Source organism: Tenrec ecaudatus, chromosome 3 (genome assembly GCF_050624435.1).
Source record: "Tenrec ecaudatus isolate mTenEca1 chromosome 3, mTenEca1.hap1, whole genome shotgun sequence".
Taxonomy (NCBI): domain Eukaryota; kingdom Metazoa; phylum Chordata; class Mammalia; order Afrosoricida; family Tenrecidae; genus Tenrec; species Tenrec ecaudatus.
The window spans coordinates 107,950,504-107,971,781 of NC_134532.1; the positions used below are offsets into that span (position 1 = coordinate 107,950,504).

Consider the following 21,278-nt stretch of genomic DNA (forward strand, 5'->3'; position numbering starts at 1 on the left):
AAAAGAAGGTTTGGAAACTGATTGTGGTAGCCATGGTACAATTCTGCTTGATGTGATTGAACTGTGGAATGATATGATGTATGTATTAACTCCCAATTAATAATAAAAAAAGAAAGTGTTATAAAATGCTTTTGATAAAAAGAAAAAAGGATGTGTTGTTGTAAGGTGCCCTCCAGTGGGTGCCACCCCAGGGGTTCCCTAGGAACAACAGAATGAAAGACCGCATGGTTCTGAAGCACGCTTACGGATGCAGCCGCGCTGCCAGTCCAGCTCACGGCGGGCCGCCTTCCTTTTGGCTGTTTCTCCACGTTAGCAAACATGATGCTCCTTTCCTGGGACTGCTTTCTCCTGACAGCATGTCCAAAGCAGGAAAGATGGAGTCTTGCCATGTTTGCCTCTAAGGCGTGCTCTGATAATAGTGAATTTAGGGGTTCCTAAGGGGTTCCTAAGGGGTGGTGATTTAGGGGTTCCTAAGGGGTAGTGATTATGTGTTGGGCTGAGATTCAAAAGGCCAGAAGTTCTACACCCCCAGCTGCTCCTGGGGAGGAAGACATGGTTTTCTACTCACATAAAGAGTTACAGTCTTGGAAACTCACGAGGGCGATTCTACCCTGTCCTGTAGGGTCACTATGAGTTGGCATTGACTCAGTGGCAGTAAGTTTGTCTTTATTTTTTGGGGGGGAGGGTCTAAAGGCTAATCTTAGTAGATTTTCTCAGAGGACACAGGATAAGCCTAAGAATTTTTATGAAAACGTTTAAAGGAAATTGAAAGCTACAAAATCCAGGGCTGTTGCTCTGAGGAATTTGTACCAACAGTATGGTGTACCTGGTCATTCTGTGAGGGGAGCAAGGGTTTCCTGAGAGAGAAGTTTGTTGGGAAGCCTTATCTCATCCACCCTACAGCCCTGATTTGACCCCATCAAGCTTTTTAAAATTTAAAAGTTTTATTGATATATAATGCACATATCATACAATTCAATAGTCAAAACATATTTAAAAGTCATACAATCATCACTACAATAAATTGTCAAACATTTTCTTGTATTTTCTATTATTTGCTCCCTGTTTCTCTCCCAGCCTCCTCTGCCACACTCTCAAGAATCTGTTCATCCAGTTACTGCAAACTTATTTTCTATATTTTTGTTTAAGTTTTTATAATTTTTATAGTGATCTCACACTTTATCATGTAAGATATGCCTTTCCAGGGACTTGTCCCTCCTGGTAACACGTCCATAATAGTGTATAGCGATGCTCTTATGTGTACTTCTGTCTTGTACATATACAGGTAAGTCACAAGAATAGAAATCCTTATTAAACAAAATGTTTCTTGACATATCTTCCATCTAGGTCTATGCACTTTTGAAGGTGTTGTTTCCATGTCTACAGCCATTCCTTGAAGGCCTGTGACCCCCAAATAATAGTTTGGGCACCATCAAGGTACTAAAATTGTGTCCCTTTGAAATGTTCTTTGAGTTTGGGGAATAGACAAAGGTCTGAGGTGACAAGGTCAGGACTATAGGGTTGGTGGAGTAAGGCTTCTCAAGAAAATTCTCATAGCACGACCCGTGCTGTCTTCATCATAATCCCCCAGGATCACCCAGTGTCCTTTGAGAAAGTCTATCAAGGTTAATGCTTTGGTGGTAAAACAGAGTCGTTTATAACCTGGGAACAAGCAGATGGATTCTGGGGCTAATTAATTCTAGCCCCAATCTAAGAATAGGTAGTTCTCATAACATGGCCCTGCTCAATACTCGCCATCATGAAGAGATCCCTGAAGACAAGGGTGCTAAAGGGAAGTGTGGGAAAGAAAGCAGATGGTGCCCAGCTATCAATTGGATTACTGTCTGGTGTCTTAAAGGCTTGGATTCTAGCAAACAGCCATCTAAGTGAGGGGTCAACTAAGTTCACATTGAAAAAGCACAGCAGCCTGTGTGATGCAAAGATGACAAAAATTAAATCCAAAAATGATGAAGGGAAAAGCATGAGAGCGTAAATTTGTGGAAGGCTGTGCGGGACAGTGGGAGCCCAAAATCCATCTACAGAGTATCCAGTCAGATTAAGCCTCTGGTAGATCCCTTCTGGTCACAGGCAAGAAACTCAAATAGCCTGACTATCAGCGATTATGGTAAACTTGGTAATAGCGGATTGAACTAAAGTATAATATCATAATTGTTCAGCTAACCTCCCTCATTACCCAACCTGAATTTGCTCTAAGCTTAAATATTTCCTGCTTTTTCCACACAAAAAATTTCTTTTCTAGATTTTTTAATATTTCTGATGGTATTTTCTTTCTTACAATTTATTTTTATGTTCTTATTACCACTACTATTATTTTTGTCTTTCTGTTTCATTTTGTTTCTGTGAAATCTCCCGGTTTATGAAGCACACAAGAAGCAAATGCATAGAGAAAATAACAATTATTTATCAGGAATGGGGAGTGGGAGGATAAAAGGAATTAGGGAGCAAATAATGAATGCAGGAGAGAGGAAGGAGCACTAACACGGATTGTGATGATGCATATAAAATTCTTTTAAAAAGCAACTTAATTATGGAAGTGTATGATGTGGGAATTTTATATCAAGAAGACTACAAAAAAGAAAGAAAGAGAAAGAAAGAAAGAAAGAGAGAGAGAAAGAAAGAAAGAAAGAAAGAAAGAAAGAAAGAAAGAAAGAAACAAAATTTGACCAATGGTTACCGGGGGTGAAGAAGGAGGAGTGTTTGGTTAGGGGCCGTTGAGTTCATGTTCATGGTGGTGGGATAACTTGGAAAAGGCTCTCAATAATGGTCTCACAGCACGAAGAGTATAATTCATGGCACTGAATTATACAAGTAGAAGATGTTCAATTGGAGAATGTTTTGTTGTGTATATTTTTGTCACAATTAAAAAAATAATTACACTAATAATAATGAGTACAAGGAAGAGCAAAATGTTCTAAGATGATTGTGGTTATGATTGTACAACTCTTCCTGATATGGTTTAATTATTGAATTGCATGATATGTGGAAGAATTATCAATAAAACTGTTAAAAATAGATAAAAGATTACCCCTTCGGTGTTATTGGAGTTTTTTTATTGCTTCTTCCATTGAGAGGATGGGAGAGACAGAGTCAAAGCTCATTCCAAAGTTCTGATATGGCTAACTGGTGGGCGTGAAGGTGCCATTTACTGAGTTGGCGTTCATAGGAGGAAAGACTTGGTTGGGAGGGAGACAAGATTAGAAGAGGGTGAATTCACTTTGGAACCTACTGACTTTTAGCTGCTCGCTTACATATTGAATTGTGTTCCCTAAAATATATGTTGGGATCCTGACCTCTATAGCTGTGGAGGCAATCCTTTGTACAGGGTTTTCTCTGTTATGGTAAATAAGTCGTGTCAAGTAATGTCATGTCAATGGGTCCTAATCCTAAAACTTTATTGTGGAGTAAGGCTTCTCAAGAAAATTCTCATAGCACAACCCGTGCTGTCTTCATCATAATCCCCCAGGGTCACCCTGTGTCCTTTGTGTCCAGAGTTTTAAAGTGCTGCATAGACGCTTAAGACAGTAAACCTGGCTAGACCAGAGCATTCACACTGGCACAGAGAAGAGCTGGAGACACAGGGCATCCCGGGCGGATAAACTCCTCAGGACCAATATTGAGAGTAGTCATACCAGGAGGGTAAGGGGAAAGTGGGGGAAGAAAGGGGAAACTGACCACAATGACCTACCTATAACCCCCTCCAAGGGGGTTGGACAACAGATAGGGGGGGTCAAGGAAGACATCAGACAGTGCAAGGCATGGAAATTAATAATAATTTATAAATTATCAAGGGTTCATGAGGGAGTCAGAGGGGGAATATATGAGGAGCTGATATCAAGGGTTCAAGTAGTAAGAGAATGTTTTGAAAATGATGATGGTAATAAATGCACAAATGTGCTTGACACAATGGTTGGATGTATGGATTGTGATAAGAGTTGTATGAGCCCCAAATAAAATGATTTATTAAAAAGAAAAAGACAGTAACTATAAATAGGGGGAGACAGATGCCATGCCACGTAAATCAAGGAATGCTGGGAGAGACAAGGTCTTCCCCTACAGGCAACAGAGAGTGAGCCAGTGCCGTGAATTCCTAAGTCTAGCCTACTAAACACGATAAATAAATTTCTATTTTTTAAAGCCACTGAATTATAATGGATGATTTCAGCAGCTCTAGGAAATCTGGGTTATTCAAATGGAGATTTTTTTAAATTGTTGACTATACTATAGTAGTCTGGATGGTACAAATGGTTTGCAAACTAAAGGTAGGCATTTGGACCCATTCAGTAGCTCCATAGAAGAAAGGCCTGATGAACTGCTTCTGACCCAAAGCCCATCTGTAGACAGTGGGACAGCCCCTCACAGAAAGGTCACAAAGAAGGAAAGCTTCAACCAGGGTGCAGTACAGCACCGATGATACACACACATTCCTCTAGTTCTTTAATGCTTCCTACCCACCACTATCATGACCCCAGTTCTACCTTACAAATCCAGCTAGACTGGAGCATGTACACTGGTACAGATAAGAGCCCTTGACACAGGGAATCCAGGAAAATAACCCCTTCAGGAACAGTAAGGGGAGTAGCGATACCGTGAGGGGAAGGGGAAGGTGTGGGGAGAAGGGATTGTTATACATGGATTGATGTATAACAACGCCCTTCCCCAGGGGGATGAACAACAGAAATGTTGGTGGAGAGAGACAGCAGATGGTATAAGATATGAAAATTTTAATAATTTATACTTTATTAAGGGGTCACGAGGGTTGGAGGGTAAGGAAGGGAGGGGAAAAAGAACTGATACCAAGGGCTCAAGTAGAAAGAAAATGGTTTGAAAATGATGATGGTAACATATGTACAAATATGCTTGAAACAATTGATGTATAGATTGTTATAAGAGCCCACTATAAAATGATTTATTAAAAATTTTTTTTTAAAGATTACCATTAAAAAAACCTCAGTGGAGCAGTTCAACTCCACAACGCTCAAGGTATCCAGGAGTTGGAATCAACCTGGTACCGGTAGCACTGGGTTTAACAATTTTTTACTTTCTCCAGTCATGTTTAAAGATGAAATAATATAGAAGGTGCTATAGTCTACTTCATCTTTTCTTTTGGAAATTCTTATTATTGAAATGTTCGACTGAACCAGTTTTGTTCCTGGCTGGCAACTGTAGTTTGAGTCATTCAGTAATGGATCTTGCTTTCTGGAACTGAACTCACCCCCCAGTTAGAATACCAGTTAAGATTCAAAGGGCAGCCTTTGCCCAAGGACAAAGTTCAGGGGGTTAGGCAAGAAGGAGGCCTGGAAACAGGAAACACAGGGAGGAAGTGGGGTAAGTGATGGCAAAGACGGTAAGTTGTGGGGATTGCAACGGGTGAGATGAAACAAAAATATGTGTGAATTGCGGAATGCAAAACTGACTATCTCTTCTGTAAACCTTCACTTAATTCACAATAAAAAGTTCTTTTTTTTTAAAAGATAATGGATTTTCCCAACAACTATTGAAGCTCAGCATACGAAAGCAAAAGGCAAAATGAGGGAAAAAGTGAAAGAAGACAGTGAGACACACACAACAGTAAAAGGCAAACCAGAACAGAGACCAACCGCCCTGCCATGGGAGTGAGTCCAGCTCCTCGTGACCCTCTAAAGGATGTCTGAGGCGGTCACCTTTCTTCTGTGGAGCCATTGGTGGGTTTTAACCGTGGACCTTGTGATTGACAGCACCACACTGATAGCTCCTTTTACATTCATAATCCTACAGTATCAAGAATAGTAAACAATAATCCACGAGTGGATACATAGACATGTAAACTGAGCAAGGCTAGGATGATGAATGGGAGGATACTCATAAATATATATATATATATATATGTTTGAGATGAGATATTTCTGCATATGTATTAGGATATGCTATAAATATATGTATGTATACAGTAGAGCCTGCAGGGCAAAGTTATGAAAATTTCTTGGCCATAACCAAATACCTTGAAGAATTGAATAGATGGATTTAGGGGTTTCGAGCCACAGTCTTGGGTGATATCTAAGTCAATTGGCATCACGTGGTCCACATAGACAATATTCTACATCCATATATGGTGAGTAGTGACTGAGATCTTTAAAATTTGTGAGCAGCCAACTGAAATACAACTAACTACTGGTCTCTCCCCATTCCGAGCAAAGAAGAGTGAAGAAAACCAAAGACTCAGGTAACGATAACTCCAGAGGACTCACGGACCATGTAACTATGGCCTTCATTAGCCAGAGAACAGAAGAAGTAGATGGTACCCAACTACCAATACCCACCTGCTCTGATTGGGATCACAATAAAAGGCCAGAGTGAGAGAAAAAGGTAGAACAAAACTCAGAATCAGAAAGAAGACCCGACTTACTTGTCTAATAGAAATTGGCGAAATCTTTGAGACTATGGCCATAGGTACCCTTCAAACCCTCAGTGATTGCCTGTCAGCCAAATAATAGATGTACACTGGGAACAATAACAGAGTGCTGGCGGCACAGTGGTTACACGTCGAGCTGTTAACTGAAAGGTCCGTAGTTCAAAACTGCCAGCTGCTCTGCGGGAGAAAGATGGGGCTTTCTCCTCCTGTAAAGAGTTAGGCTCTCAGAAACTCACAGGGGCAGTTCTGTCCTGACCTGTAGGGTCACTATGAGTCACCACTGACTTGATGGCAGTGCGTTTGAGTTTTTTCTAGTTTAACCTCAGGGAAGAGGACAGTCCTCAGGACAATGCTCCATCAGAGATCAAAAGGGTGGGCTTTGCCTGAAAACCAGTGTCAGAAGTCAGGGAGGGGCAGGAAGAGGAGGCCCAGGGGAACCCAGGGAGGCAGTGTGCAGAATACTGTTGAGAAGATTGCAAAGGATGCCTTGAAACAAGAATGTGTATGAACGACTGGATGTAACACACCTGGGATTGCTGAGTGAACTTCCCGACAAAGCCCGTCAACAACAAAAGGGAGACGCACTTGGCAAAACCGACTTGCCAATGGCATCAGGGAGCAAATGGCCCCCAGTCATGCTTTTGAATTCTCTGCCACTGAGGAGAAATCCAGCACCAGGACGAAAGGAGTCTTTGTTCAGGTAAGAACTTAAAACCCAAAAGCGCGCTCCCAAAGGGAATTGTATTGCTTCTGCTGACAGCATCTCACCCTTTCATCACTATCCTCACAGAGCATAACTTTCTTCACCTTGACATTTTCATTTCCTAATAAATTTATACTTTGGTTATTTTTAACTAAAGCTCCTCTTCAACCTCTCTGCTCCTAAGTTAATCACATTAGATGTCTTTTAAAAAGCATTGTCCTACAACCTTGCCGTGTTCATTTTTATTTATGCTGATATTTGAACTCTTGACTCTTTAATCATCTAAACTCACTGACATTGAGTCAATACTGACTCATCATGACCCCCTGCAGGTTTTGGAGGCTGTAACTGCTTACAGGAATAGAAAGCCCAGTCTTTCTCTCTCGGAGCTCCTGGTGGTTTCAAACTGTCAACCAGGAGGATGGCACCCCAACACGTGACTATCCCACAGGACTCCTTTCATAATCTAAGGAACGTGGTCATGCTTTGGACTGCTAGCTGCAAGGTCAACAGTCCGAAATCACTAGCAGCTCCTTCAGGAGTCCTGGTGGTGTTGTCGTGACATGTTGGGCTTCGATCTGCATGGTCGACAGTTCGAAATGGCTTTCTGCTCCTATGAACACTTACAGATTTGGAAACCCACAGGGGATCACTATGAGTCAGCATGGACTCAATGGCAGTGAGTTTTTGGAGACCAGGTCCTTTAGAGAAAGATGTGGCTTCCTAATCCCATAAAGAGTTAGTCTTGTAAGGTAGAATTGGGATCTTGATTTGGGGGGGGGAGGGAAAGGAGGAAGGAAACATTCAAGAACTAGAGAAAAGTTGTATGTTTCATTGTTGCTATACTGCACCCTGACTGGCTCGTCTCCTCTCCATGACTCTTCCATAAGGGGATGTCCAATTTCCAACAGAATGATTTAAAAAAAAGAGAGAGAGAGATAGTCCTACAGTCTGGGGAACCCTGTCCTACAGGGCTGCTATGAATCAAAACGGACTCGGAGGGCAGTGAATGTTTTCTAATCGTCTAAGTAGCTCAGCACTAAAATAAACACCCTCAAATTGATAGGTACCAAAGTTGCCTGGAGAAACATAGTAGGAAATAGTCTGGCCGTGAAGTGGATCAAACTTTATTCATCCACAAAAGGTTTTCACCCTAGTTACCCGGAGAAAGCAAATCGATGTTTATATTGTTGGCTCTCTTCCAATCGCTGGAAGGTAGGATAAATGTCTAATATAATGCCGATGGCATAAAGCCTATCAATCTATCAGATCTCCCGTGGTCATGATTGTGGAGTTGAAGAAGAATGGAGGACATCCTTGCTCTCATAGCTCCTTGGCCTGGGAGTGAATCAATCTATGAAAACCACCGTTTCCTTGAAGAGGCCACGTCCTGAATCGAGGGCTGATGGAGCATCCGTAGTTAATTTCTCCTTGCTTTGGTGGGAACGGACACCGGGAGAGGCTGACTCCCACCAGCACCTGGACCCCCAAACCTGCCCAGGAGATGTGCCGAATCAGGGCCTGCCAACAGTTTTTCCTGGCCCTTCAGCTCCACCTGCCCCCAGAGTCAGAGGCCTGCAACTCCAACACAGCCTTTCTCGGCCTTGCTCAAAGTGTCAGTGGGAGAGGTTCTTTTAAGTTTTAATTGCATCGAAATGGTTCCTTTTAGATGAGCAAACGCCAAAGTGGGGGGGATCGCCAAAGCGGGAGTGGGGTGGGGTAGTCACAAATGATCCTAGTTAAGGCCGCTCTATCTTCATCCCCTGGTGCCCGGGAGGGAGGACAGACTCTCCTAGCTAGAGCCACTGTGACAGCCCAAAGCGGAGCTCAGCAGAGACCACTGCTAAATGCCTTCCACGCATTCGGAGAGTCCATCAAAGGTTTCGCGGACTGGTATTGACTGGTATTTAGAAGGGCGCACTGTTCCCTTTCACAGACTGCAGGGCCCTGCTCCGACACTTGAAAAAAGTGGCCCATGCTTTTCATCTTCCCCTTTCAGAGTGTAAACATTGTTTTGAGTGAAAAGAGCCGAAGGAGCGCTTAGTTTCCCTTGGAAATTTATTTTTAAATAAGAGAGGGAGAAAATCCTTTTTGGGACTAATACTAATAATACAGGTCAAAGTGTCAGGCGATATACAATTAGATGGAAAACAAAAAAAGGTCCCCCCTCTTTTTCCCACAGTACAATGGCATTGGAATATAAATTACCGATGAAGATGAAATAATACTTCAAAGCACGCGGGGCAGGGCAGGGCGGTGTTTACAAAGTATTTTCTATGGCACGATGAGACATTAGAGACGATGGTAACCCATGCACTGGGGGGGTGTTGCTGAATAGTCTAAACTAGCATGAGGTAGGATTTTAAGTCCTCGTAGCCTGTGACCCCACGATATGCTTTGTTCCACAAGGGCAGCTGCAGTTATCAACAGATGTTTCAGCAATAAATAATTGGTATCATCTCGGAAAAGACCCATCTACCTGGGGAGAGGGCATAATACCCAAAACACTGCCCGGCTATTACAGCCACATTAATCTCCCATCTCTCCAGGTTTCTTGGGGAGTGTGCTGCAGGTGTTTTTTCTGGGAGAGAGCGGACAAACCCTCTCAAGTCGGCAAGCTTTGTGTGGAGTGTAAAAGAGGTTGTCCCCTGCCATAAATTTCTGTCTGTGGCCACACACCAAAGGGAAAAGGGCTAGGGGTGGGGGGATGGGGAGATGGGGAAGGGGGACAAGGGAGAGAGGAAATAGAGGAGGCAGCGGAGATAGAAAGTAAACCACAAAGCATATAAACTTTTCTTAATTAAGTTCATCTTCAGAGATGAAAATAGGAGGATAAATGGCCTTCATTTATGAGACAACAGAAAAACAATTGCTTATGACTTGCCTTTAAGACTGATAGGCTATTTGGGTACCGTAATTAGCTTACAGACAAAATGCCTGCCCTCCAATTGTAGTGCTTAGTTTAAAATGGAGAGCAAGAATGTAATGGGAAGGATTCGACTCAAGGCAAAAAAAATAAAATGAAGGAAAAGTTTCAACTTAGGAATAAACTGTAAGAAAGAAGCACTGAGAATTGAACAGACAACACCTTTATTTATTATGTCCTCATGGAGTGCCACGGTGAACTGGTGAGTAAAATGTGACCCAACTTTAGTAGCATTTATATAGAAAATAAGAGCAAAGTCCGTCATAACCCCAGCACGGCACTCACTCCCGCTACTCTGGAGAGCCGAGATCTTCAAGCAGTGCAATGCTGAGGGGCCTGTCTCGTATCGTGAGCTCAAGACCCCCATAGTTACAAAACAGAGTGGTTTAGCAATTGGGCACTGGGGGTCTGCCGCAACAGGAAAGCAGACCAAAAGTCTTTGGGAGGGGCAGTTGCTTGATTGATAGCTTGCTAGGTGAGCTAAGCAAAATGAGTCTCCAGAGTCCCCAAAGCTCCCTGATTAAATATATGAAGAAGGCCTAACCGATTCGTTCTCAGATCTGCCATGAAGTGACCTTGTGAATTTGCATATACCAAAACCCCAAACCCAAACGCAAACCAACCAAACCACGGCCATGGAGTGGATTGCATCGGTGAGCCACACTCCAGAACAGGGTACCATCACCCCAACGGCTTCCCAGGACTGCAAAGACGGCCACCTCTTTCCCACGTGCACCATTGACCTTTTGCTTGGCCACATGGCCCTTAACCACTGTGCGGCCAAGGCTTCATAAATCCTCTATGGCTCTACGTCCCCAATAGGAAACCTCTGTGCAATGGAGAAGAATAGGGGGAGGAGTAACAGAGTGTGAACACAGACTCACTACTATAAGCAGCTTGTCTCCCAGTTGAGTTCCCAAGTGCAGTTTAAAAGGCGGGGAGGGAGGGGAAACGATGAGGAGCTGATTCCAAGGGCTCAAGTAGAAAGCAAATGTTTTGAGAATGATGATGGCAACAAATGTGCAAATGTGCTTGACACAATGGATGGATGGATTGTGATAAGAGTTGTGTGCACCCCCAATAAAATGATTTTTGAAAATAAATAAAGGGCAGCCCTTGAATGGATTTATTTAAACAAAACAAAACCAAAAAAGCATTGTCTTTGGGTTTCGTGGTGATGTCACGACCAGCTTTGAATAGGATGGGGGGTGGGGGCGGGGAGAGGGTGTCTGGTGACTCCTGAATGGAGCTGGAGACACGGCACGTGGTTACAGGGGTATGAACACCTGCATCACATCCTCCCAGCCTGTGGTCAAAATGCAGAGATGTTTTCTAACCCTGAGGGTGAGATCGTGGACCACTCCCTCTGTGAAGCTCCTCAGCTTCCACCTTGCACATTTGTGAACTTCCTGTCAGCCTCGCACAGCTGAGTCCCGCCAGGTTCCCGAGCCAAGGAAGCAGACACTGGGGGTGGCTTGGTCTAAATAGTAGTTTTCTGAATTAAAGGACAGCAGCACTCAGTGCCATCGAGTCGATGCCTCCTCAGAGCAACCCTACGGGACAGGTAGAACGGCCCCTGTGCGGTTCTGAGACTCAGTCACTGTGTACAGGAGCAGAAAGCCCGTCTTTCTCCTGCCGCTGGTGCTTTTGAATGATTGACCTTGAGGAGGTTCCTAGCTCAATGCATAACCTCTATGCCACTGGGCACCCTCTGAATTGGTGGGAGAAAAGTCCTTTTTAGCAATTTCTTCCACAAAATGTCTTCTCCTACAACCTTCATTCTGGATTTTCCTCCTCCTGCTTCAAAACCCCTTGATGGCCCACTTGCGTCTTTTCCATAGGGCTCTTTCAGATTTCCACTGGCCCTGGCTCCTCCACTTCCCCTTGATCTCTTTGAGCAGGGCTTCACCCCAGGGGTTCTCCAATGCAGAGGGCAATGCTTGCTGGTTCGGTGGAGGGAAGGGACTGAGATTTGGTGTTCCCAACACGTTCCATAGGCTCCACGGTTGTGTTGGGACCTCGCTTGGAGAACCACCACCACACGGTTGCGTTTGTCCAATCACACCGTAGCCCCTACTGACATTTAATTATTAACTAGCAACAACGAAATAACATGGAAAATTCAGTGCCTCCGTCACACACTCACATGCCAGGTGCTCAGTAACCATACGTGGCCACCACGGCATGCAGCCCACTCGTGTCCTCAATGAAGTTCCTCCAGGGCAGAGTGGCAGGCCGCTGAAAACACGGCCGAGAGCCGCTCTGCGCTTCCAGCTTCCTCCCTTGGGCTTGCTGAGGGACACGGCCGTCAGAGCCTGGTCCCCGCGCAGACAACTCTCCCTGCACCTTGATTTCCTCATTTGGAAAACGGGGGTGATAATGATAACAACAACTGCGGGTTCTTTTGAGAACGTAATGAGCTGATGCGTGTGAAAGTACTTTGGAAATGCCACAGCGATGTACAAATTATACCTATTTTCCTATTTCCCTGCTAAGCATGCTTATGAAAGCCTTACTTTACCCTCAAATTCTTTCCAAGTATTCCCTTTCCTTCACCTGCCATCCTGTCTGCTTACATCTGCTTTGTTTGTTTGCTTTGTAGTTTGGGGAAGTAGGGGCTTATGGTTTCTACTAAATCTCTAAAGATGTTGCAAAGGGTGCGTAGAGCCAATTGCTCCAATCAGCAATCAGCTCGCAATCGCTCCAATCAGCAAAGATGGCGTTTCCACATTCATTCTGGGATGACCATGTAAACAGATGCACTAGGCTGTGATCCACAAGGTCAGCAGTTTGAAACCATGAGCCACTCCTCGGGAGAAAGACAGGGCTTTCTACTCCCACAACGAGGACGCTCACAGAGGCAGTTCTCCCCTGTCCTATAGGGTCATATAAGTTGGCATTGATTAGATGGCAGTGAACTTGGCTTTGGGGTCATTGATTCTAATGCCTGGCCTCCAGACACATGTATTTTCCTGTGAGGGAAAAAAACAAAAAAAGCTAGTAGATCTTCTTCCTTGACAGTCATCTGAGAGAAGGTGTGTGAAAATCATGTTACCAAAAAGGGAAGTAGCATATCTCACAGCATCCCCAGAACCCGAGCCTGGATCTGAAGCTCCTATCTGTGTCCTTGTGCCTTTATTGACCAAGTTCAAGAATAAACCCGGCTTTGACTTCGGAGATAAAAGGAAGGCACGGGACCTCAGGTCAGACTCTGGCAAGGCACACTCTTGGTATTCCTTCACTAGCTTAAAGAGTTGGGTCATATTGACAGAACAGCAGTGAAGTTTTAAATTTAAGTTACCTCGTTTCTAGAAAACAGCTTTTCAGAATAAAACCTCTCTGAGGTATAGTGAAGTCAGAACTATGGGCAGCAAACCAAAAACTGCCATCGAGTCGCAGCTGCCTCAGAGTGACCCTGTAGAGCAGGGTAGAACTGCCCCTGTGGGTTTCCAAGGGTGCCAATCTTTACAAGAGTGGAACACCTCATCTCTTTCCCGGGGACCTTGCGGTTAGCAGACCAACAGAGAAATGCAGTTTGGTTCCAGACCACCCAAATCCATGAAGCGAGTCACATAGTTGTGTTTTGTTTTGACCCAGTGCAAATACACATTAGGCTCTTGTGATCCTGTCATCTGTGAGGTGTGTCATGGCCTGCTGGGAAAGTTTTACATATTGTTGGGAATTGCCAAAATATGACACCGTTTGTAAGAGAAATCCGTTTGTAAGAGAAATCGGTATCTGCGAGTTGCAGGGAAGCTAAGCACATAAAATGAGGTGTGCTCCTCTGGTTCTGGCCCACCGAGAATGCCCCAGTCTTTCCAGATGGGTTTCCACGAGACACGCCCCCCCCCCCCGCACCCCCATGCTACTTCACTTTCATTGGATGCGGTTTGTCAACAGAAGGGCTTGCTGACAGGAGCAGGCAATGCCTATCCAGTAGCTATTTCCTCCACATTAGTCAATCTGGCAGAGTTAACCATAAGCGAAAGGGGCTATCTTGTTCTTAAATGAAATCTAATCTATGAGACCACTTAGGGTCTAAATGCCTCGCTGGGGGTGTCCAGGGAGGGACAGGTGGAGTGGCTCTTCCTACCAGTAGCTGCTGCAACCAGCCGCCAATCAGGTCCTGCAGGTTTGCTTTGTCCTCTGGGCCCACGGCTTGTTTGTACTGCCACTTTTCAGGCACGAAGGGCCACTTCATTTCCTTTGCCTCCTGGATCAGGGTCCTTAACTCGCTGGGGAGTGAAGCTGAAAAGGTTAAAGTTCAGGTAAGGCAACCGCATTCAAAGAAAAGGCTGTTGAGTTACTAATGTTATGATGAAGTACTCAGCTGAAAAAAAAAAAAAGCCCCTCTCTTTTGCCGGCTGGGTAAGCTGCTGGTTTTGACTCAAAGATAATGGCAAGAAGCTATCTGTCAGGGGTGGGCCTTGTCTACTTTGCCCTACAGGAAAACTGGGGTAGTCAGGCATTAAGAAACGTTTTTAGCAGGAAGGAAAGCATTTCCCTGACTATCTCTGCATGAAGAATCAGAGAGCGGGTTAGGAAATATTATTTTCCCTGTAAAATGAGAAAGGGGGCCAGATGGAATGGCATTTTAAGCTCCTGGCAGCTGGGTAACACAGCGTCCATTTGCGCAGCCCTTTGTGGCCTCTTCAAGACTTCACCTTATCTTGTACATTCACCGTGGACCACACTCAACAGAGGAAGTGAACAGCACAGACATCAATCAGCTTTTAAGTGGAATCTGTGTGTCACGGAGATGCCCATGTTTTATACTGATAGAGTGACCCCATTACTGGGCAATACACCTGTTTACACAAATTTCATCCACCGAAACGTTCTGGGGACTGAAATTTTTCTTCAGTTTGGAACCCAAACCAGACGGACTTGACGCAAGACTACTTGTAATCTTGTTTATACTTTGAAATTAAAACGGTAATAATAAAATCATAATTTTGTTGTTTTAAAAGTGTAGGTAACACAACATTGGCCAATTCAAAGATTCGCGTGTATTTAACTCAGTGGGATCACTCGCAGCCTTCATCTTGTACCACCATCACCACTATCCTTAAACAATGCTCCCTCTCCATAAACACACACTTAATGTTTCTTAAACAACAATTCACCTTATGCCTCCTACCTGGTAATTACATTAAGCTTTAATCTGTGCAAATGAAGTGGCTTCAAAAATTCATGGAAAAATTCTATTAACTTCCAATTTAATTTTTTTTCATGAGTTTTTGAAGCCTCCACTTAAGGTGTTTATTTGTAGCATCTAGCATTAGGACAATTATATACTTGTCATTTTTATGATTGACTTATTTTATTTATTTATTTTTCTTTCAGGATTGAATTTTAAAACTTTTCCCCAGCAGTTTTAAAGCCACAGAACTCACATAGCATACAATTCAATAGTTCAATCACATCAGGAAGAGTTGTACAATCTCAGGACGTTATATATGCCAATATATTGCCTACTTGCCAACATGGGTTTGAATGAGTAATCAGAGCTTAGTATCACTGTTTATCTGTGAAGGCCTTAATTCCTCTTCATAGTTCATATTTTTGCTCAATAATTTTTCTCCAAAACCATTGTATTAGGAGTTCTTACAGACATCAGACCATTCCATAGTTCAATCACATCAAGCAGTATTGGACAATTGCCGCCCCAATCAGCTTCAACATAGTTTCTTCCTTCTTGAACCCTCTGATATCAGCTCCCCTTTATCCTCAGCCTGCCACCGTACCTCCCAGGAACCTAATTCTACTTTTTGTCTCTATAGGATCATCAATTCTGAGTTTCAAATACAAAAAAAAAAAAAAACAGAAAAAAACGTAGCAAAAATTCAAGAGGGCTAACAACAATGTCAAAATACATCAGAGATAAACTCTCATATATATATAAAAGTATTGAAAACCAGATCAGACCCAGTATTTCAGAGGGGGAATCCAGTGACAAGGATCTAACTGTTCAAGTCTCTCTAATACTGTGTTTAGTATCAGCTTATTCTCATCCCTCAATTATGGGTAGAGGGACATCACCGAGGCTTTTTTCCTGTGTACATCTCGCAAACGTATCTTGGACTCTCAATGTCATCTAGTGCCTTCTACAAACTAGAATCCCACAATTTAACCTCCAATACTATTCCCTCCTTCAGTTTTGGATTACATGATTTACTTATGATTTTCTTTTTAATATAAATTCCAGTGTTACCCTACTATAGATAGGAACAGGCTGACACATAGGAACAATTGTGAGGGTGTCGCCGGACTGGGCGGTGTGTTGTTCGGTTGTGCATAAGGTCGGATCCGACCCAATGGCCCCTAACAACAAGAAAGAGACACGGAGCCCTGCTGCATGCCACAGCCTGAAGGAGCCACGAGCATGCTGTGCTGAGTCAAACATCGTCTGCTTAGCTTACTTAGTGGGCTGAAAATATTGCAGCAAAATGTTTAATGAGTTTGGTTATAGCTGGTGCCTCAGCTTTTGCTCAAATGTAAATGTAACACCTGGCACATATACCATGCCAACTGCCTAACAGTTGAAGTGTATTGAAATCCATATGACCCCCAGGGTTTGGTGCAGGGATTATGGTCCGTGGCTTGAATCCACCTACTTCTGCGCCAGGGAAAATGCCGGGTAATCTGCTCCCGAACAATTTCAGTCGGGAGGAAACCCGATGAGGCAGTTTTACTCTGTTCGGTCGGGTCACTGTGAGTTGGGATGGGCTCGCTGGCACACAACAACCTGTGTGTTTGTGACTACCAGGTAGATCAATCTCTATGTACTTGCTTCATTGGCATCTGACACTGAGTGTGTGTCTCCACCTTCTCCCCATAGTCTCTTTTTGATGACCTTTGTTGGCACCTTTTTTTCTAGCTCTGCTTGTTTCTACCTGTATTATCGATGGTGGCCGATGGCACTACCACCCACTGCACTGATTCATCCCAATCAGAAACAAGTTCAAAAGTAATTCATTTAAAAACTCTCTTCACTCTCATGCCCTGAATCGAATTGGTTATCAAATCCTGTGGATGCCAGGCCCTATTTTCCCTTCTTCCATCCCAGTGATTTTTGACAGAATCACTCCTTCTAATTCCTTTTTGTGAAACACAGGAGGATGGGCCAGGCCACGGCTCTGCATACAATTCTTCAGCCATTTTTCACACGTTGCTCTTGTTTTCAGGATTGCCTTTCCCTCGGCCCTTTTGGGATTGAGTCAAGGTTCACTGACTTCAATGTTCAACACAAATAGTGTTGCATCATGAAGCCTGCTAAGACCTCATAGTGGTTATACCATATCCCTAAAGTTACAGATGGGCCTTTCTTTTAGAATGTATCCCATTGCTATGTGGTCACAATGACTTCTCACTGGACTCTGAGAATCATGTCTTAACCTCTTCCTTAAACTGCGTCATGGTTGTTAAAAGACAGATCCGCTTCCTGTCAGCGTGGGATATGCCAAACAAAATAAAAGATATATGACAGGGGTAGCAAGAGACAAAAAGAAGGGAATGAAGAAAACCTCATGTTGTCCCGGTTCATGATAGCTTTTGTAGCCTTACCAACAACCACTGGCTAGATGTAATGAAGTCCGGCTCAACAAGGGATTGGGCGTGGGGGGTGGGATAGTAGGTAGGCCAGGCCAATAAGTGATGTAGATTGATTACTGCGGAAGACATACAAGTATCACACTGACACCAAGACCTCTTCAGCAACCTGGAACAACTGAACACGAACTGCAATGTGTCAGCTTCCTGCCAAGGAAAGCAGAGGCCCAGGGCTTGGGAACTGCCTGGTCACATTCTGTTGGAAAGTCTGGTCCTCTTGCCACTGTGGACACTCATTTCATTTCTGAATATGCTTCTAATGTTTGGGTAAAAAAACACCTTGAAAGGACGCTGCCTGATAGCCCATGAATAGGAGGACCCTTCAGTGCTGTTTGCCGAGGACGATCCTGGTCTACGGCTACAGCCCTGGCGAAAGGAATAGCAGCTCTTTTCACTCTTAGAACTGATAAGTGACATGCACATGCCATTCATGCATAAACACAGGTAGTCAAAGGACAAGAGAAATGTGATGGGGGGCGGTTTCATAAAATCTCACCATACGCTGGGACTGACCTGTTGGAACATTTTCACATTTCTTCATAATAGTAAGGAAATTTTATTATTTACAGCTCCCTGAGGGTTATGTCAGGAGATTACTGAAATAAAAACATTTGTGTGTATTAATATATAAAGCTATATATTTAAAACCTGTAAATTGCTTTCTGTTCATGGGAGGGGATTTGCAGTCTCAGAAACCCACAAGGGCAGTTCTACTCTGTCCTATGGGGCTACTAAGAATAGGGATCCATTTGATAGCATTGAGTTTAGCTTTGGTTTGGATCTCTGTGACACGCGTTATGACATGGACAAACTTTGATCTTATTCTGTTAAGTAGAATAAGACAGAAAGGGGATAGGTATTATATGATCCCACTTACATGAAATATCTAAACTAGACAAATGCATAGAGACAGGGGGAATGGGGAGCTAAATAGTTCAACAGATGCAGTGTTTCTGTCTGGAGCAATGAAAATGCTTCAGACATTGCAAATAGAATTTAAAAACATTGAATACGATTAAAGTGTAGATATGTTAGCACACACACATACACACAATCCTATCAGATTGGACCTCAGTTTCTTCTGCATCTCTGGGAAAGATTGTCACGCCTGCTGACCAAGGCCATTTCTGAGGGAAACGGACAGGGGTGGGAGGAGGCGGAGAAAACTGCAGTGTTCGTGTTCCAGAATTCACTGGACGCGCCATGCCGCCCGAGGTGACCCTGTATTAATAATGCCTTTCTCTCGGGCTGACGACATCCGCGGCGGCGGATCAGCGGCAGCATCAGCGCCTGGGCGAGCTGAGCTGCCCAGAAGCCACCTGCCGAGGAAGGGCTCCACCACCGGCCTGCAGCCAATCAGCACACGCGCTCGGCTTGCGGTCAGTGAACACGGTGATTGTCACTGGCTCGGCCTGGGAGGTTTGTCCCCTCCCTTGATTTGTGGGATTCTGCCAACCCAGGGTCAGCATCGCCACGCAAACCAGAGCCTCCTCGTCTCTTCTGACCACATAGTACCCGCAGCAGCTTACCTGAAAGGCCGTGTCGAATTTAGTGATTTTATAGCCGTGATTTGCCTTATCTGGAACTAAACTGATTATTTCTCTTGCTCTGTTGCATGTGAGGAGAAAAGACCAGGACAATGCTAGCTGATTAGGGTGTTTAGTCTTCCCCGAGAGTCCTCCGAGGTTAAAGGAATTGGGGCTGATGAGACAAAGGAAGCCATGTCTTCAAAGGGCCAGAGAGAAACTCTTCAGAAAACACACAGACCCAGCACACCGCCTCCCCGGAGCTCAGTTCAGCAGCAGGCATGGTCCAGGGTGCCCAGTACCCCCGCTCCCTCTGCTGACAACACGGGGGTGCTCTCAGCTGACTGGCAGGTTTTCCCCGACAAAGTCACACATTAATTTAGCCATTCAAGAAAGAAAAATGCATGAAGTTCTGCAGCCACTGGATAGCGGGCATTTTATCTTGCCAGAGGCACACGTGACAAGCGACAAACTTTTATAGCCTTTTAAAAGTGCCCCTGTTCCGATCTACATGCCAATCGATGAGGAAAGGGGAGCCCGGGTGGCGTAGTGGGTAGGCACTGGACTGCTAACCACAGGTCAGCAGTTCAAAACCACCAGCAGCTCTGCTGGAGAAAGACGAGGCTTTCTACTCCTGTACAGAGCCACAGTTTCAAGAACCCACAGGGGCAGTTCCATCCTGTTCGACAGGGTCACGATGAGTCGGCATCGAAACGATGACAGTGTTTGGAGCTTTTCGTTTGGGGGATAAATGAGAATGAAGGTCTTGGGGTCGCAGTGGTTAAGTACTCAGCTGCTGAGTGGTCAGTAGCCCCAACCCGCCAGCCTCTGTAGCAGAAGCGACTGTGGAAACATCACCCCCCAGCCCCCCGAAATGGTATGGGGCAGTTCAACTCTGTCCGATAGGGTGACTGTGACTTCAATGGACTTGATGACAATGTGGAGGAAAAGACACTCTTGGAACTCGATATTCCCCTGACATAGAGAAAAACTGCAAAACGCACACAGGAGATGTCTATGTTATACGGGAATCTTATTTCTGGAGGGAAAATAAGGCACTAAAATGGAAAGAATGATATTAAAAGGAAGTAAAAAGGACACATAGAAATGGAGGAATAAAGTATTAGAGTCCAAAAACTAAAGCTAACTAAAGAAGGAATACTGATTACCTTAATTATCTAGGTTTTGTGATCAAAACTTCCTAAACAACGACTTATCAAAAACTGTGAATGTGAAAACTTTGATATAAGCAAAAAGTCCAATGTGTCAGCCCTGATAATCACTCAAGTAGGATTTGTCAATATGAATAGATTTACTTCACATATAGCATGAATGTATCAAAAAAATTTTTTAAGAATAGGAGAGATTGGACTAGTGAGATGACATATTTATGGTAACGGTAGAAGTCTATGGAAACTGATGAGGCACAAAATCCCATTTGGGAAAAAAGTATGTTCCACCATTCAGAAGTTGCTTCCATTTTTTAATAATTGAAATTTACGTGCACCAGCCAACTTGGACCCTTTGTTCTTCTTGAACTAAACTGTTTCTTGCAGCCTCATGTTTACTGAAGCCTAAAATTAGAACTGACAGCAATTCACTGCAACAAAGTGGGCTTCCTCCCCTGCCTGTCCACCCGTAGCCCATGTCCCATTCATGCCCTAGAAATCCACTCATCTCTCGGTGGTCATCTGCCAAGAGAAGAAAAATAGGGCAGAGATGAGAACGTGTCATTCAGGCAGGGGAGAGGAGCGTGAACCTGCTGGCTCACCCTGTTGTCTCCATCAGGACCTCACCTCTGCCATGCTGGTCCTCGCTCTTGTCCTGCTCCGGTACAGCTGACGCCTCCAGCAAGAGCTGGTCCAGCATTTGCTTGCACTCTTGCAGTAGTGCGGATACAGCCTTTTGAATATTCATGATGCTCACCCTCCCTCGACGATGAATCGGCGTCCCTGGGTCTACAGTGATCAATTACCTAGGAAGAGACATCGATTCTCAATAAAGGAGGCCCGTCAAGGCGAGGTACCTGGTGAACAAAAGGGAAGGAAACATGATTAACAGAAGAACCATCAATTATCTGTAAGACTCAAGCAGGGAGGGATA

The 21,278-nt window shown here is 44.2% G+C and overlaps 1 protein-coding gene across 2 annotated transcripts in view; it reads right to left on the bottom strand.

The window, feature by feature from the left end:
* The window catches only part of ALPK1 (alpha kinase 1), a 153,131-nt gene that overhangs the window by 56,659 nt on the left and 75,194 nt on the right, over window positions 1–21,278 (bottom strand). For both annotated transcript variants that reach the window (XM_075543912.1, XM_075543911.1), the window contains 2 exons: window positions 20,972–21,150; window positions 14,132–14,286 (listed from right to left, as the gene is read on the bottom strand). In XM_075543912.1, coding sequence (XP_075400027.1) covers window positions 14,132–14,286; window positions 20,972–21,092 — 276 coding nt within the window. In that variant the 5' untranslated portion in view covers window positions 21,093–21,150. The remainder of the gene's footprint in view (window positions 1–14,131; window positions 14,287–20,971; window positions 21,151–21,278) is intronic.